The sequence below is a fragment of the Hydra viridissima genome, unplaced genomic scaffold (assembly GCF_058129835.1).
Source record: "Hydra viridissima isolate aposymbiotic clone 2 unplaced genomic scaffold, HvirCarnegie_v1 scaffold_1, whole genome shotgun sequence".
Classification (NCBI taxonomy): domain Eukaryota; kingdom Metazoa; phylum Cnidaria; class Hydrozoa; order Anthoathecata; family Hydridae; genus Hydra; species Hydra viridissima.
This window is the reverse complement of record NW_028324300.1, coordinates 39,027,196-39,045,513: the sequence shown is the minus strand read 5'-3', so window position 1 is coordinate 39,045,513 and position 18,318 is coordinate 39,027,196. Positions and strand designations below refer to the sequence as shown.

At 27.4% G+C, this 18,318-nt stretch overlaps 2 protein-coding genes and 1 long non-coding RNA gene across 4 annotated transcripts in view; 2 read left to right on the top strand and 1 right to left on the bottom strand.

The window, feature by feature from the left end:
* LOC149894894 (uncharacterized) overlaps positions 1–18,318 on the bottom strand; it is a 315,082-nt gene that overhangs the window by 213,462 nt on the left and 83,302 nt on the right. The gene's annotated exons all lie outside the window — the stretch shown is intronic.
* LOC149894904 (NACHT, LRR and PYD domains-containing protein 3-like) lies at positions 632–7,653 on the top strand. 2 transcript variants are annotated; one of them, XM_090076700.1, is made up of 3 exons: positions 632–764; positions 2,827–3,114; positions 6,319–7,653. In XM_090076700.1, the coding sequence occupies exons 2-3, from the start codon at positions 2,829–2,831 to the stop codon at positions 7,545–7,547; spliced, it is 1,515 nt and encodes a 504-aa protein (XP_089932826.1). In that variant the 5' UTR covers positions 632–764; positions 2,827–2,828; the 3' UTR covers positions 7,548–7,653. The 2 variants fall into 2 exon arrangements, with proteins under 2 accessions (XP_089932826.1, XP_089932827.1); XM_090076701.1 differs by lacking the exons at positions 632–764; positions 2,827–3,114 and adding an exon at positions 6,166–6,235 and having other exon boundaries at positions 6,319–7,547.
* The window catches only part of LOC149894891 (uncharacterized), a 116,464-nt gene continuing 105,705 nt past the window's right edge, over positions 7,560–18,318 (top strand). The window contains exon 1 of the long non-coding RNA XR_016449225.1: positions 7,560–7,653. This is a non-coding gene — a long non-coding RNA (uncharacterized LOC149894891). The remainder of the gene's footprint in view (positions 7,654–18,318) is intronic.

The window sequence follows — 18,318 nt, the reverse complement described above, 5'->3', positions numbered from 1 at the left end:
CATACATACATACATACATACATACATACATACATACATACATACATACATACATACATACATACATACATACATACATACATACATACATACATACATACATACATACATACATACATACATACATACATACATACATACATACATACATACATACATACATACATACATACATATACATAAACATACATAAACATACATAAACATATAAAGTCAAACGCGTCACATTTTAAATCAAACAGTACATGCTATGGCTGAATTTCAAATTAAAAATAGATTTTTTAAATAATATATATGTCATAGCATTTTTATAGAATATTTATTTATATATTACATCTGCAATAACTTATCTCCAAGTAAACTCAAAGTTAAAAGCCGATATTCTTCTAAAAGTCAATACATACCAAAAAATTGAACATTTTTTGCATATTTTAGAAATGATTTACGCTGTTTCAAACTTAAAACTTCCTTAGTTTTCCCATCACAAAGATATTGTTTAACATCAGTAACAGAATAGTCATAGACCACCATTTTCTACGTTAAAAATCTCAGCTACTTTTTTAAAGCTGGGGTTTAGGATCCTTATTTTGAGAGTTGCAATATGTTTGCGCATGCGCAGGACTGTTTTTCTACTTATTTAACAAGCTACTAATTTAATGTGACACCGGGAGTTGTGAAAACATAAATAGATGATTAAGGCAGCGCAGTTCTAGACTTCAGACTCTTTACACTCCTTTGCTTGAGAAAAACAACTTGTCACATAGGTAGGAATTTAAGTTTAACAAATATTGCTCTTTGCTGACAGGAAGATTTAAATCAGTTTTTGAATTCGCTTTAAATCAGTTTGACTTTTCTTTTTTTTTTTGTTAGGTTTATTTTTTCTGATTATTTATTAATCATTGCACACTTTAGCTTTTTCAAACTTTGAACATTTAAAAGAAAAAGTGTTAACCAAACGAATTTGTCATTTAAGATTGAACAATTTGCAAGTGACATCACCACCTTTTGTTCATCTATATCATTATCATTCATTTGATATAAGTTGAGACATTCAAAATTCTAAGATTCTGAAATAAATCTGCAATGCTTTGTATAGCATTTATAGTTTTTTTCTTAAATTGAAATGCCTGTTTTTATTTTTTGCTTACAAATTGTTGCTTATTGCTTACTAGTGAGCATAAAAAAGTTGGGAAAAATTTTAGTTGTTTGAAAATTATTTGAAAAATATTGGAATACTTTCAAAAAGAAATATTTGAATATTCTTATCAAAATACACTAGAGATTAGTTTTACACTCTTTTTTTAAAAAATTAAACTTGGCAGGTTTGTTTTTTAAGATATTGTCTATAAAAGTTTTAATCTCAGGTGTCAATTTAACCCAAATATCAATTAAGCCCATTTCTTTGTAAAGCTAAAAAATTAATCTGATGATAATCAACAGTTTTTAAAAAAGGTGCTTTTGCTATAAAACAAGAGTGCATTGCTGTTATGTTATGTTGCATGAAGTATTGTTTGTTGCCAATTTGAATGGTGTTAATAATTATCTTCTTTCTTGATTCAATCTTCAAATTTTATTAAATATAAAAGAAAAAAGAAAAAAAGGAAAATGGGAATTTTAAAAAAATAATCTTATTGCTTTTCTTCTTTTTTTTGTTCTTTTTTTTGAAAACTATTCAAATTTACTTTTGAATAAATATAACTTTCAATAAGTAAAATAATTTTTATCCGTAAGTAAAAGATGACTATCACTCATTTAATACAACTGTTACTAATTAATATAGTATCAATCTCATCAAAAAACATAACAACTGTTATAAATTGAAATCACTGTTATCTATAAATAAAATATAATATAAATATAATATAATGTAGTTTTCTCCTCTATTTATACCGTATGCTTTTCCCAAAATAACCTTCACAAATCCTCATAAATAACTGCAAACACATATTTAAAATTCTTTGGTTTTTATTGGTAAAAACTATTAAAGCTATGAAATCCATAACGTCATTAAATGTTGTAGAACTTTCTGTATTGGAATTACATATAAATATAATATAAACATAATATAAATATAATATAAATGTAATGTTTTGTACCAAAAATGAAAAGATTATGTAAATAGAGACTGGAGTCTCACTGTTTATTTCCTGTATTGGCAGTATCAGAACTTGAATATACATCAATAGTATTGTTAAGTTATATTTGAATCTTCACTTGAATCTTTATAAATGTAAGTCAATTTTTATTAGTGGCTTTTAAAAGAGATAAAGCAACGTTTTAAGCTCACTTAGTGTGGTGATTGCTCTTTCTCTTCAGTGTAAACTCTAGTTACAACAACAATATCAGTATCATTTCTTTCCTGGTCCATAGACAAGACTTAAACATGCTAAGTTTTCAGATTTTTCGAATTGAATTTTATTGTAAATTAAACATTTTAGGATTTAAATCATTTTATTTGACATATGAGGTTTAATGGGTAACAACTGTTAATGTTGTTACTCATCTTCTTCACAGGTTGGTACAGGAGAAAGTATTGATGTCAACTTTTTAGTTTCAGTTCTGATATTCAGTCCCTCATTTAAATAATGTTTTTAAAACTTAAGTTGTTTGCCACTTGTTTCGTTTTCAAGTAGTTCATGCTGATGAGAGCTGTGACTCAACGGTTTCTTATATCAGTTAAACCTCTGTATTTTGTAACCAGTACTAAAATTGGTAATGAAACACATTAGAATGTATATGTTTGTTGATTGAAAATTATTGAAAAGAAGGTTATACAATTGATTAAAGTATTCATAGTATAGCAGGTGATAAATAATTTTTATTTAGGAATGGATGCCAAAATATTGAATATTTTAAAAGATAAAGTTGGATCAGAATGGAAAATATTTGCACGTGGCACTGGTTTTAATGATGTGGATGCTACTGTTGAGCATATAGATTATGATGTGGGTGTTGATCTAATAGGTCATGATGATTTGACGAGAGGAAAGTGTAAAATTGAAATTTTCTTAAAGAAACTTTACCAACAGCATCCAAATGATTACAGAACATGCATTCAGAATTCTCTGAAAGTTATGGGAAGAAAAGATGTTTTACAAGAAATAACCTTATTGGGTGAGTTTCTTGTAGTTTTTGTATGTCTCTCTTCAGATAATTCAAAATAATTCATAATAATTCATAATAATAATTCCAAATTATTAATAATTCAGATAATAATAATAATTCAAAATAATAATTCCAAATTGAAAAGAAATTTCAAGAAAACTTCTTTTTGAAAAGTTGTTTTTGTTAAGTTATTGAATTTTTCAATAATTATTTTTAAAAATTAAGTAACTCTTATCTTTGAAGAAGCATTTTTAATCCTTGGTAGAAAAAGTAAAATGCTTTATAAATATACATTTTTAATCAAATCATTTTTGTTGAATAATTGCCATTTTTCAAGCTTTTGAATCAACCAAGCCCACAAATTTTCAATGCCATTAAGATATAGGCTGTTGCAAGCAAAGTCATTGTGTTGATTTTATTTTGTTATAAACAATCTTAGCCAATTATTGCTGAAAGACATGGCATTATCTTGTTGTTATGTTGTTCTTTTGCTGAAAAACCCAGGTCTTTAATTGGTTTGTCAAGTATATGTATGGGTAAAGATAATCACCTTGCTTTGTTCATTTTAGCACACAATATTTGTTGTATTTTTCATTAGTTTTATGACAAAACACAACTCAAACCTTAGAATTATCAACTTAAACATTCATCTCATCACTAAATAACATATTTTGCGACTAACTTAAAGTCTTTTGAATGTTTTCTAAGTTGCTTTTTTTTGGTTTTTGATTGCAGCTTATTGAACAATCATTTATAAAAAGTTTCATCAACCAAAATACTTGCTGCTAGCTTATTTAATGAGGCTTTTTTTTTTGTTTTTTCATGTTGTAGATCAGATTTCTAGTTGTGCAACTTGAAACTTCTTTAGTCTTTTACTTCTTTTGGTCTTTCACTCTCAAACTGATCCTGTTTCTTTATAACATTTTAAAAGACTAGTCACACATGATTAACACCAATAACTTCACCTATTCTCTCTGTTATTAATTCTAAATAATTAGTTAGACCCAACTCTGTTGTTTTGTCAATTTTGTTGTATTGTTGATGACATTGATAAAATTGCAAATGGTCATTTGGGTTTCATTGAAAAAATTTGAATCACAGCTTGGTTATCAATATCAATTTGTTCACCTGACTTTTATGGAGTTTTGTGCTTCAATACATGCGCACATTAATTTGAGTCCTGAAAAGATTATCAGTAATAAAAAAAATACAAAGCTGCTTGCCAATGATATGCGGACTGAAAAAAGAAAATCGATGACCTTTCTTGAGGTTCTTTTTGGGTGAAGCGATTTGCAATTTGTAATTGGTTTACTTTTATTATTACAGACTATTTTGATTAAAGCATTTTACTTTTAACTCAACTTATTATTGGTTTATAATTTTAAAAATGTGTACTTTTGTTTGGGTTCTTTAAGTTGCCAGGTTTTTTAATTTATGTGTTCGATTAAAAGCATGTTTTAGTTATCCAATTAGCTCAATCTTTTTCAGAAAAGCAAAATGTTGTCTTACTTTAGTCATTTCGTTTCAAATTTTCATTTGAAAGCATCTTAATGCTTAATAATAACAACAACAAGCGTTGATATCAGTGTTGATTTTTCAATTTTCATCAAATAATGCCAATTAAAATGAAAATTTATGTGTAAATTATTTCAAATAAATCTATATTAAAAATAATTTATATATTTAAACATACAAAGTTGCATTAACTCAGAAAAAAATTGCAATATCTCACAAACCTTATGTTATTTTGTTTAAAGACTGTGCAGAGTTGCTATTCAATCAAAACCGATTTCATTCAAAACAATTTTACATATGAATGTAAACTAGTCACACCAAAAACCTGGCTGTGTTAAGCGCATAAAGAGTCCAACTTCAGTAAACTTTCTAAAATTTGATTTATCTTAAAAGATTGATATTTATAGAAATTTGTACTTTATTCATTTAAAATCAAAAAACCAAATGTTGATGCTTAATTTCTATGATGCTTAAATTAATAGCATAGCTGTGGTATTAAGTGGTAATTTTCTGACCTTATATTTTTAATAGCTACTTTTTTAGTTATTTTCTTGTTGTTGTTTTTGTTGTTTTTGTTTATCATCAAAACAACAAAAGCAACAAGAAGAAAATAACTAAAAAAGTCATCATCATCATCATCATCATCTTCATCATCATCATCATCATCATCATCATCATCATCATCATCATCATCATCATCATCATCATCATCATCAGCATCATCATCATCATCATCAGCATCATCATCATCATCGTCATCATCATCATCATGATTTTTATTATTATTGCTTTTATTATTGTTGTTGTTATTATTATTATTATTATTATTATTATTATTATTATTATTATTATTATTTTATTACTGTTATTTTTATTATTATTATTATTATTATTATTATTATTATTATTATTATTACTATTATTATTATTATTATTACTATTATTATTATTATTATTACTATTATCATTATTATTATTACTATTATTATTATTATTATTACTATTATTATTATTATTATTACTATTATTATTGTTGCTGTTGTTGTTGTTGTTGTTGTTGTTGTTATCATTATCTATTTTATTGTTGATACAATAATAATGATAATAACAATAATAATAAAATCACTAAAAGTACTAATAACAACAAAAATAATATTGATTCAGTTGAATAACTTTATAATAAGTTAATATGTAATAAAAAAAGGAATATACAAAAACAGCCTCCAAAGCAAATTGGTCACACAACAAAAGCTTAAAATTCATATAATAAAGTTGACTTTAACAAGTGTGATAAGATCAGGAAATAGGGAAGAAGGACAAGGGGAATGATTTATATACGCACAAACACATTATATACAAAATAATTATAAAAGCATTAAAACTTAGCTTTTTAAAATTTTTTATTGTTTTATATTTAAAATTGTTTTTAACAATCTTAAATTTTTCATTAGATGCTATAACAACTTTGCTTTAATACCTTTCCATTGAAAAACGAAGATTTTAAAAAGTTTCTTTTTTTTAAATAAAACTTTTTTTTGTTTTGATTTAAGTAAAAAACAAAAAAAATGCTGTTGTTTGTGTATTTTTGGATATCAGAGTGTATTAATAATCCCCTGTAAGCTTTTATTCAAATTCTACTTTTAAGTTTTCTATTCTGAACTCACACCAAACACTTTTTTTATACTTATGTTCTTTCAGAAATGTGTGGAGCCCTGAAGAAGTTTTATAAAACAACTTATGAAAAAATGGATCAACTTGAACACAATGTAATAAGTCCCACTAATGTTGATTTTTTAAACAAGTTTGTAGAAATGACAGTAGTTGATGCAAATGATACAGAGAGAGATACTTTAAATATTGCTGAGCTAGAGTTGTTCCTTCACAAACAAACAACTTACAAACCAATTGAGTTTTATGAAGTATTCTCAAAAGAACTACCTCTACTCTTGATTTGTGGTATTGCTGGAATTGGAAAAACTTGTTTGCTCAGAAAATGCTTACTTGACTGGGCCAGTAATACATTATGGGAAAAAGTTGATCTTGTTTTTTATCTTGAATGTAGAAAGTTAAATCTATATCAAAATATTGTTAGCATAAATGAGTTGCTAAAAGTTTTCTACAAAAATGTTTTTAAAGAATGCGATGTTTGTGAACACTTTTCAGTTTTGTTTGTGATAGATGGTTTGGATGAGTTTGCTTATTTGGATGAATTAATAAATCACAATCCTCTTAATCCAAGCAATCATTCCATCGTTAATGTTTTAGCAGATATTTTAGACTTTCACAAATACAAATGTGTTGTTGCTGGAAGAGTTGGAGCTATATTACAATATAAAAATAAAATGACAGAATGTAGAGGGAAGTTAGTCATTCAAATAATGGGTTTTAATGACCTTGCAATAAATGAGTATGTAGAAAGAGTTGGAAATGCAAAAGAAGCCATAAAAGATGTTCTTAACTCATCTCAAATTGCTAAAGCAATGGCATCTGTCCCTTTTTACTTATCAGCAATGTGTACAGTTATTGGTTCATCTATGCTCAGGGCTTCTGATTCATTCTTCAGTACAACAGAGTTGTATTGCTGTATATTTGTATACTTTTTGCAAAAGCATATAAACAGAAACAATGAACCAGTTTATAAGTTGATGGAAAAGGAGAGTAGCAAGCAATTGATTTTAAAAGTTTGTAAAGTTGCTTGGCATTTGTTTAATGAAAGCAAAGTTGTTTTTTCTCAAAAGGAAATGGAAGTTTATTTTGAAGATATTGGTGACATTGAAAGCAATGATTTAGGTTTCATTGAAAAAGTTGAGTCACAGCTTGGTAATCAATATCAGTTTGTTCATCTGACTTTGATGGAGTTTTGTGTTTCACTACATGCACACATTAATTTGAGTCCTGAGGAGATTCTTAGTAATAGAAAATTGTGAAGCTGCTTGCCAATGATCTGTGGTCTGAAAAATGGAAATGGAAGACCTTTTTTGAGATTGCTTGCTAATTTAAAAACTTCAAAGAAGGAAAGTAACTCCATGTTTGGTAAGTTCATGAAAAGTTTTATAGAAATTTTAGAACCAGTTTTATGCTTCCTTTGATAATCATGTTTGTGAATTGTAGTGAAAGTGCATCGATTTTTCATTTTTTTTTTTTTATATGAAGAAAGAAACTCCTTGCTTCATGCTGTGCTAGGTAAGTTCATGACTAGTGTTAAAGAAATTTAGAATCAATTTTTGATTCTTTTTATTATTGAAAACTTCATTTGATTTGTAATTTATATTGAAAGTTCTTATCTTTTCCTGATGACTCAAGTAATTTAATTTTTTGTATTGGTAAGTTAAAGAATAACTTTTAAATATGGTGACTGTCTCTGTTAAAATAAAAATATCAGTTAACTGAAAAAATGCAACAAAAAAATGATGTCCACCAAAAGATTTAATATTTCAAATAGATAAGAGACTAAACTTATGCAGATCATTATTAATTATTTAAAACACGTTTTTCAGTTGAATGCCTTTTTTCGTTTTTATTAACATATAGTTTTAGGGCTTAACATAATTAATTTTTATCAGTCACTTAGTTCTCCTCTCATTTAATTCTTTTAGATTATATATTTTCTTATGCAATTTTTTGTTTTCATTAATTACTTTTATGGTTTTTCTGTTCTTTTTTCCAGATTTTACAATAACATCTCGGAGCCTTTTATTTATACTTTTATATAGATTTTCAATAAATGTGATACAGATATTGTACCATTCTTCTTTAAGAACATTCCAAAGCTCATTTACATTTGTTGGCAATATTTCCATCTTCTTTCTGTCTAAGTAGTCCCACACATGTTCGATTATGTTCAAATCAGAGCTCAGAGGAGGCCAAAGCATGGTTTGAAGCACTCCCTCCTCTTGCAGATTTGGCAAATAATTTTTAACTAATTTGCAAGTATGTTTGGGATCGTTATCCTGTTGTAGGATAAAATAATCCCTGATCAGTTGTCGTCCAGAAGGCACATGGTTGTGTAAAATATTTTTGTATTTTTCACCTGTAAGCTTTTCCGTTTTTCTAACAATATCCCCTACCTCTTTTATTGAAATATACCTCCAAACTTGAGTATTCCCTCCACCATATTTGATTTTTGATGCAAGACATGGCTCCTTCAATGCCTCTCCCTTTCTTCACCTTACATACTGACGTCTATTTGTCCCAAATATTTGTAATTTAGATTCGTCTGTAAACATTACCTTGTCCCATTGACTTTTCTGCTGTTCTTTGTGCTCTCTGGCGAACTTTAATCTTTTTTCTTCATTACCTTTGCGTAGTAAAGGTTTTTTAATTGCTACACAGCCTTTTAATTCAGATTTTAATAAAGATCATCGCACAGTAGATGCATGTACTAAAGTTCCACTTGCTCTTTTAAGATCTTAAAAGAGTTCTGCGCTTATTTCTTGCGATTTTGTAGCGGTGTTATTTTTAAGAACTATTCATCGCGTAGGCTTACCTTCTTTGGATAACCAGACCTCTTTTTATCCACTACATCACCAGTTTCATTATGTTTTCTTAACTATTTTTTAAGCTGACGCTCGCGAACAATTCACACGTTTGGCTATTTTAACTTCACTATAGCACAATATAATTTTATTATAAAACAAAACTTTTGAAAAAAAAAAATTTTTTTTAGATGAAAAAATCTGTAATTAACACGAGAGCTCAACAGTAACTAAAAATTCTTCTCCACATTCTTAATTATTAAAAAATATTTAATAATAATATATTTAAACAAAATAAATAAATAGTACAGTGGTTGATGTAATCAATTTCAAGTGTTGATCCTTGTCCTTAATAAATGAACAAACATTACAAGTGGGTGAAAAATAATATAAGTTGAAACCATCTAAAAAATATTAATAAAAAAATTGTTTTATTAGCATAATTATTACTAAAGTTAATAAATATAGCTTTATTTTAAACAATATCTTAGTTTAATTTAATAAAAATTAAACCAAGATATTGTTTGAGATAAAATCAATATTATTTACTTATATTTATTTAAATGTACATTTTTTAAAAAACTCTTAGGTGCTACTATCTTTTGCACAGTACTGTATATATAAGGGTGGCACTAAAGTTTCTACGCAATAAAAAACTCAGCTTCATTTTATTAATGAAAATGTCTCTGCAAATGGTGATTTATATGTTTAACGTATTTTACCAGCTTATAAAGAAGCTATGAATAATAAAAATGCATTTTAAATGAAAGATGAAGCAAATTACCATATATCAAATAATGCAATGGCATTGATTTAAGAGAACCTCATAAAGGTTTCAACAAATTGGCCAGGAAACTCTCCAAACCTAAATCCCAAACCTAAATCCCCTGGAAACTTGCTGGTCTTATTTAAAGTATAAAGTATTTAAAGAACCAAGAGTTTGAATAAAGGACCAGCTAATTTCCAGAATGGGAGAACTAAAAAACTTGTGTGAAAGTTTTTTTGTAGATTTTTGGCTTTGCAAATAATGGCAAAAAATTTTTCTGAGTTTTTATTTCAAGACACCAGAGTTTAGAAACTTTTGCACCACCCTGCTTATATGTATGTTAGTGTGTATACATACATACATACATACATACATACATACATACATACATACATACATACATACATACATACATACATACATACATACATACATACATACATACATACATACATACATACATACATACATACATACATACAGAATTATATATAGCTGAGTTTTTTTTGTGTGGATATATATTATGTTGTTTTTTTTGACTAGTATGTCAAGAAATATGAATATCTTCTAAAAGCATTAATTTTTTACTAGCAAAAAAGCAACCCGTAATACGGGTTATGGTTGGTCTGTTAACTTATAGTGGCTGTTTTCCACAATTTAAAGTTGCAAAACCATAACTATTACCCTTTTAGAAAAACGCCTTGAAATGAAAAAGTATGCGGAGGTAAAATAATTTACCAATTATTTAACATTTGAGTAATTTACAACTGAAATAGGTCATATCAGTGTAAGGCAGAACCATTTTCCTCGACATTACTAAGTTCAAAACAATACGTTTTTAGTTACTGACACAAAATAATATTACTTCCTCATGCTTTAAATTGACGAAAAAGTAAAGCTAAATTCGTGTTATATTTTTATAACGTGAACTTTAATTAATAAGATTAATATAAAGCGAACGTAAATTTTACATGAATTCTTTGGCATCCCCTTGATACATGTTTCTTTAACAAAGGAAATTGTCTTTAAAACGTTAAATGCACACAACTAAATAAATTTATTCAAAATATCTGACCATTTGACTATTGCTATTTATGGCACTAATCTGACCATTTTTATATATGGCTTCTTTGTTTCAATAATTTTTAGTAAACGGTTATTTGCTACCATTTATTAAAAACTTCTTTTGTTACTCGAAATTTAATTCTATTTAATAATTTGACACTAATAAAGGACCTCCCTTCCCCGTTTTTGCCTTAATGGTGGTAAGGAGAATACGTTTTTCTTTATTAAGAGTTATCAAGTTTTTGATGAAGACCTTCTACCAGAATATTAAAATGTAAAACAATGATTTACATGTATAACAATTTTTTATTTTTAATATGTATAACAATTTTTTCTTTCCTTAAAAGTGTTGCAAATGCAAACTAATATAGTTAATTAGTTTAATTCCTTATAAAATTTAAGTAACTCGATATTTGAATGCGCAAAACTACAATTATACCCCCCCCCCCCCCCCCCCCCCGTTTAAAATGATCCCCAAAGTTTCGTAAAACAAATAATTAGGAATAAAATAGAGAAGATTTTTAAAAATTGAACTAATTGCATATATTTATATCATTTTAACTGACAAAAATTTACAATAAAAGGTAATCAGGTTTTTTTTATAAATCGTATAAAGGCGTCAATCGTAAATCTTAAAGAAAAAAAAAAAGGAAATATAATACCATAACAAAAAAAAACAACAAAAAACCAAAAAAAAAACAAAAAAAAACACCACATAAAAACTGAAAATCGATTTACCTATTTATAGTAACCTATTTTGACATGGCAGTTAATATAAACATCGAAAATTTAACTATAAAATCTATTTCGAAGTACAAAAGGATTAACAATACTAATATATATATATATATATATATATATATATATATATATATATAAACAAATTAAGATATAAATTGCATTTTTAGCATGTTGTCTTGGCGTTAAGTAAATAAATAAAGGCAGTAAGTTTCAATAATGAAACTACCTATCATTCTTTTTTAACAATAGACATCAACATGAAGGTGTTTATTGTTAAAAATGAATTTGAACACAAAACATCACAACAATAACACATAACAATAGAATATTTACACTCTTGATCCTAAAATCCAGCGAAAATAACAAACCAAATTAAAATATGAAAGTCAAAATTAGAAAACCAATTTAAAGTTAACTATATTTATTTTTTTACTAAACATATAAATACAAAAAGTATATTTGTTTTTATATTCAATATTTGTTATTCAATTACTTCAAACTTAGGACATTAAAACACCCTAGATTTAAAGATCAAGGTTGCATACTCTCTCATACACATTACGCTAAACATTAACAGACATTGTGTTTCCAGAATAATTAAAAAGGCCACACAACACAACCTAGCTCTAAAGCAGTAACACTGCCTGACACTAAATGCTGCCAAGTCACACCTCTGCTATAAATACATCGCTTGGCTGGCAAGGTTATCAATCTTGCTCAACATAATCCCAAGTCACACCACTTTGAAAACATGGAAACAATATAATTTAAACATACATACAACTATAAACAAATATGGTTTTATATAACACATATAAACACATTTTATAACAATATTAAATGACAAATATATTTATCAAAAACTATAAAAAATATATACATATTAAAATAATAAATAAATTTATACAAACAAAATGTGCTCACAACTTACAAACAGTAAATTTTCAAAATAAAAATCTTAAGACTATAAATTAAGAACATTAGAAAATATAACATTATTTGTGTAACACTTTTCACCTACCACACCTTGAATGAGATGTTTATTAATTTTGAAAAACAAACTATTAAATGCTCTCATTCTTAAACATGCAACATATTGTTGACCATGAGAGAAACTTGGTTTTTTTGAGATATACCCCAACTCTATTAAATGTTTGACTTTTATTAATTGTCATTGAGTGAGCCAATCTGACAGGAAACTGACGACGTTTCAGAACAAAAGGTATATTAGAACCTGATGGAGCCAACTGAATTTGAGGAACAAAATCCCGTTTACCACCAGAAACACCTGTCAAATCCTCTGCATCAATATAATTATTTTGAAGAGCACAAACTTTCATTCGAGTACCATTGCATAACCCAGCTTTGAGATCTAAATATCTAAGTAGCATTATTACACAACCAATTTTCAATTTTAAACAAAGAGGTGGCATACCTGAAGGAGTTAAACTATTCAAACACTCAACAGGAAAGTCATTTCTTTCATTAAGGTCATCAGTATCAATTTGATCAGCACTTAAATAAATTTTGACCTCACCCGGCAGACATTCAAGCACTTCTTCATTGATTGATAATGAATCAACATTAGTTGGTGTTAAAATCACGCATTTAGAATAATCATTTTGATCAGCATCTCCGAAAATCTTTTCAACAATCAATTTATTTTCTCTAATAATGCACTGATTTGGTATTTTAATGCATCTTTTATAAGGATCCTCCTCTTTGACAGGTATTGTTCCATTCCCAAGATTTAGTCGCCATTGGGAAAATTCATCTTCCCCATCTTGTACTCTCATATTTTCAGTTCATGCAAACTTCTGCACCAATTGCCAATGTAAAGAACATTTTATACACGATTCTACTATCTCAGCTGGTTGTCCTCTTTTCACAACAGGCAGAATTTGCATTAAGTCACCACCAAAAAGAATGATTTTTCCTCAGAATGGAAAGTTGTTGTTGCAAATATCTTTTAACAACCTATCAATTGCATTTAATATAGAAAAAATAGAGGATAAACCATAGGATCTAAGTTGGCAGACATACTTGATAGAGTTTTAAGAGGATGACCTCTTGGGTAAACAACATCTTCCCTGGAAACAGGTAGTACACCAACAAATACAACTGCAACTTCATTACATGAAGGGAGACTGATAGCGATTATAGCAATTTATGCTGGAACATCATGATTCCATAATATTTATAGCAAAATCATGTAGTAAACAGCACTAAAGACAAAAAATCAAATTGATGTAAAACAAATTGTATATATAGCAAAATAGTTTGTATTGGCTTTTAGTAAATGATTAAAAGCAGTGATTTTTAACAAAATTACCTATTCACCATTCCTTATAATATAATAGCTTTTCACCTCTTTTGAAAATGTAAAATATTTAATTTTGTAGTGTTGGGGCCCTGCAAAGAAATCTTTCACAACAGATTGTCAGAAGTAATTCTTAAGATGAAATTTTTGATATCTGTTTATTGAGTCTCCTGCAATTAGCAAAAGTATTTTGTTTAAGTTACAAGTCTCTAGGTTTTTTTTAACAAAAATGGTTGAGTAAATGCAGCATCTTGCACATAGTTATTTTTTTCACTAGCAACAGTCTGTATTTTTTATACGGACAATTTTTAATAACAGACACAAACACGAAGTTAAGCCAAATGTCTATTAACTCAAAAGATAACAAAAAAACATCACAGCAACAACACACACCATAAGTTAATATATGTATATAATATAACTTAAGTAAGATAAGATTCATATATAACAAAACATAAGTATCAACATTACGCAAAATGTTATTAAAATACATTATGTATTTTTAGAATAATCTTTAAAAATAAAGGCTTGAAAACAGCAAGACCTAAAGCAGTAACAGTTTGACATTAAAAACTATTGTGTAACCCTTTGTTAAAAGTACATTACTTGGCTGGCAAAGTTGACAAATCTTGCTCTACACGTTTACCAAGTCACAGCACTTTGAAAACACGGAAACAACATAATATAAACATATGTACTAACTATAAACACAATAAATGTGTTTAAATATGTATATAAGGTTAAATATATATACCTCATATACATATTTAAACACATTTTTAAAACAATTATATAACACATATCAACACATACACAAACAATAAAAAAAGACTTTACATTATTATAAAAACACATTGATAAAACAGCTATAAGTGTGCAAATAAAAATTTTAAAAATGATGCCAGAAAATTTAAAAAGATACAAAATATATATTTACAAAGAATACTCTTTACCTTCTTTTATTTATTTTTTTTTTTTTATAAGAACTGTAATCCTCATAACAAAATTTAACCTTTACATACTATAACATGTGACATGCCATGTCAGTGTTGGCACAAAATCTTAATTTATTTTCTAAATTTTCTAAAAAAGAACAATAATAGTTAATAGCATCACAGAAATTTCAAAGTAGTAATAATTTCAAAGAAGTAATAACCATTTTATGGAAATAGCATTAGTATAACTTTAAATAACATCCATACCCTTATTTTCCTTCTAAAAAATAAAATAACAAAAATAAAACTGCTAAAAGAAAAGCTAAAACAAACAAAATATAAACGATTTAAAAAATTAAAATCCTTTCTACTTTTTCTGATAAAAATTTAAATCCTTTCTACTTTAGCTAATAAAAATGTATATATAACTATTTTATATACTTACTTCAATTATAACATGGTCTTAACGATTATCATTTATCTTAATATGATTCTTTAGGTAATATATCTAAACTAATAATTAAATTTCAAAAGGAAAAAAGTTTTAAGTAGCTTAAGAGATTTTTTTCAACATTATTACAAGACAATAACAATTGAAATATGGAAAAAAATTTGGGTTCCTTGTCACTTCGGAATGAGTATTTATTGCTTAAGCCAAAACATAAGTTTCACTTTTTGAATTTTTGCTGGGCATAGGACAAATTATTTAAATTTGTTTCTCCTCCGACTTCTTTCTTTCTTCATTAAAGAAGAAGTTTTTTCTTAGATAAAATTTTATATACTGCCTTTTTTTTTTAGCCTTCCGTCGAGAACCTATTTCCCCATTAAATGGTAAGAATTATTTAAATTTGTTTATGGAAATTTTTACATGGTCAACCCATTGACAATTGATGTGATTGCTTTACTTTCGAGAAAATTTCTTCGATTCGTTCACTTGCCACAAATTTAGAATAATTGATGAATTCGACTACTCAGTAATTGATAAAGATTTAGTATTTTACTAATTGTAGTGCAAACGATGTTATTTTCAGTTGCGTTTGTTATCTAGTTAGATGGATCGTTTCGTCAGTTTTATTTGTCAGTGTCGTTTTGTAGTAAACTTTAATTTTAACATAGTTTCTATTTTGTGAGTTTTTCTATTCAGTGTCAGTTTCATTATTTTGTTAAATTGCTGGAAAATAGTTATTATTTATGAATTTGTTATGTATCGATAGGTTAGCAATATGCATTAGACCATAGAAAAATGATTATATTGAAAAAATTTTTCTAATAAGTTCGAAACTGTAAACATTAATTGAAGTATTTCTGGTGTGAGAAATAGAATCAAATACACTTGTGTTTTCTTTTACTAGACTTCGGAAATCGCCTTCGTTCGGCCTTATCAGTAGATCAACTCTAGATGCAATACACCCTTATAACTTCTTATTCAAGTTTAATCGAAACACTTTAGTCAAAACAACTTCTCTCTCTCTCTCTAAAAATACCCCTCCCCCACCCACCTCCTCACCTGTAGAGTTTTACGGAAATGTCTCCCTTTAACATATAAGAAGAGGGGAAAAAATAAGAAACTAAAGTGAGAAATATCTATTTCTTTAAAAATAAATCCTTCCATTTATTTAGCGACTTATGTTTGGAAAACCACATAAAATTAAGAAAAGAGAAAAACATAGCAGCCCCTCTAAATCAAAAATTGCACCCTTCTAATCCTGTTCTTCATTAAACTGAAACATTCTGTCTTCCCGTAAGACATAAAGCTGTGGGCACCTTTTTCCTATTCATCAATACTTAATTAAGAATAGAGAAGACGCCGTGCATGTGATTGAAAAATATTGAAAATCTTAATTTACCTCTCGTTGAATTAAAGTAAGATGCAATAATTTGAAAACTAAGCAAATAGATAGCAAATTATAAAAAAATACTCTGAAAGCGAGTAGCTTTTAACAAAATTTATTCAAAACGCTACGTAGTACCAATCAATAAAACGTAAACGAAACAACACGATATAATATATAAAAGTAATCATTTCTAACTAAAATTAATAACTCATCTTCTCCCAACGTTTAAAATTGTAGATAAAACAAAATAATTTTAACCTCGCGATTTATCAAAATATTTTAATTTCGAACTGATTACATCAAAGAGATGTCAAATTATGATCAAAGTGAACAAATCAAATTTATGGAATTAACAACCTGTTCATTAGTATCTCTAAAATGACTGCAGCAATAAGATTCCGATTATCCTCAGCTCTTTTAAGTTCATTTTGCTTGGTTGAACGAAAATAGTAACGAAGACAAATGCTAAATGTGAACTGTTGCTCTAAGAATATGGGTATCTAATGTAAACAGCTAATAGAAAACTAAGCAACTCATGTTCATAACATATCCATCCTTAAACTCAACAGCACCTGCTGATATTGACTTCTTAAATTTATTTAAAAAAAAAAAATTGCGTTAGTCAAATTGCAGCTAAAAGCAATCACTCAGAGCTATTAGAGCCTTAGAAACGCTTTAAGTTCAACATCAGTTTTTGACGTTTAATCGCTGCATTCATCTTGGTTTAAAGTTCATAAAGTTTCAGTTGCAAAATATGTTCGATTTCGAATATTGCTAACAGAAAGCACCACTTGAAAAAAGGATATTAGGTTAAAATAGATTGATAGAATAGGGTTTTAGCTCATTGTTTTCTTCTCTGCGAAGTCTCTTGTTGTTTTTTCTCTTTTAAACAATTTCTTACGATAAAAAAACGTTACCACTTAAAGTAAACTAATCGCTGTCATCCCTGCTCTTTCGGTTTGAAAACACTGTTTTTTTATAAAACAGGGTGTAATACTATATTTTATATAAATGCGTTCGAGGAAAGCACATCCAGTTGAGCTAAGTAGCTTAGTAGCTACTATGTTTTTATCGTTATTTAACTCAATACTGATTAGTTTTTTGAGGTCACGTATTTCAATTTTCGCTAACAAAAAATATAATCTGTTTTCAACTTGTTTTTCATTTCAAATGGGGTTTGTTTCGAGCCTAACAGTTCTATTGTGTATTTTTATCGACTTGTTGAACTGAATTGTTCCCTTTAAAACCGACGCTTCGAATCTGAACTCAAACTGGGCTGTATTTATCGTAAAGTTTCTTCCCCTGAAAACATATCAAGAGTTTAAAAAAGGTTTTAAATATAACAGTTTAAATGTTTCAGTTTTGTTTGAGAGTTCCTTAAAGAAATCTTTTTTTATATTTTACACATGATGGGTGAAAGGAAAAATAGAATGTCTTTTTTTTTTTTTTTTGTAAATTTCAAAAAGAATATTTGGCAACTTTTTAATATTGTTTAGTTGAACAGGTTGTTATTCGATGTTAGTTTTTCAGAAAAAATATTCAATGATGTTGTACAGAGTTG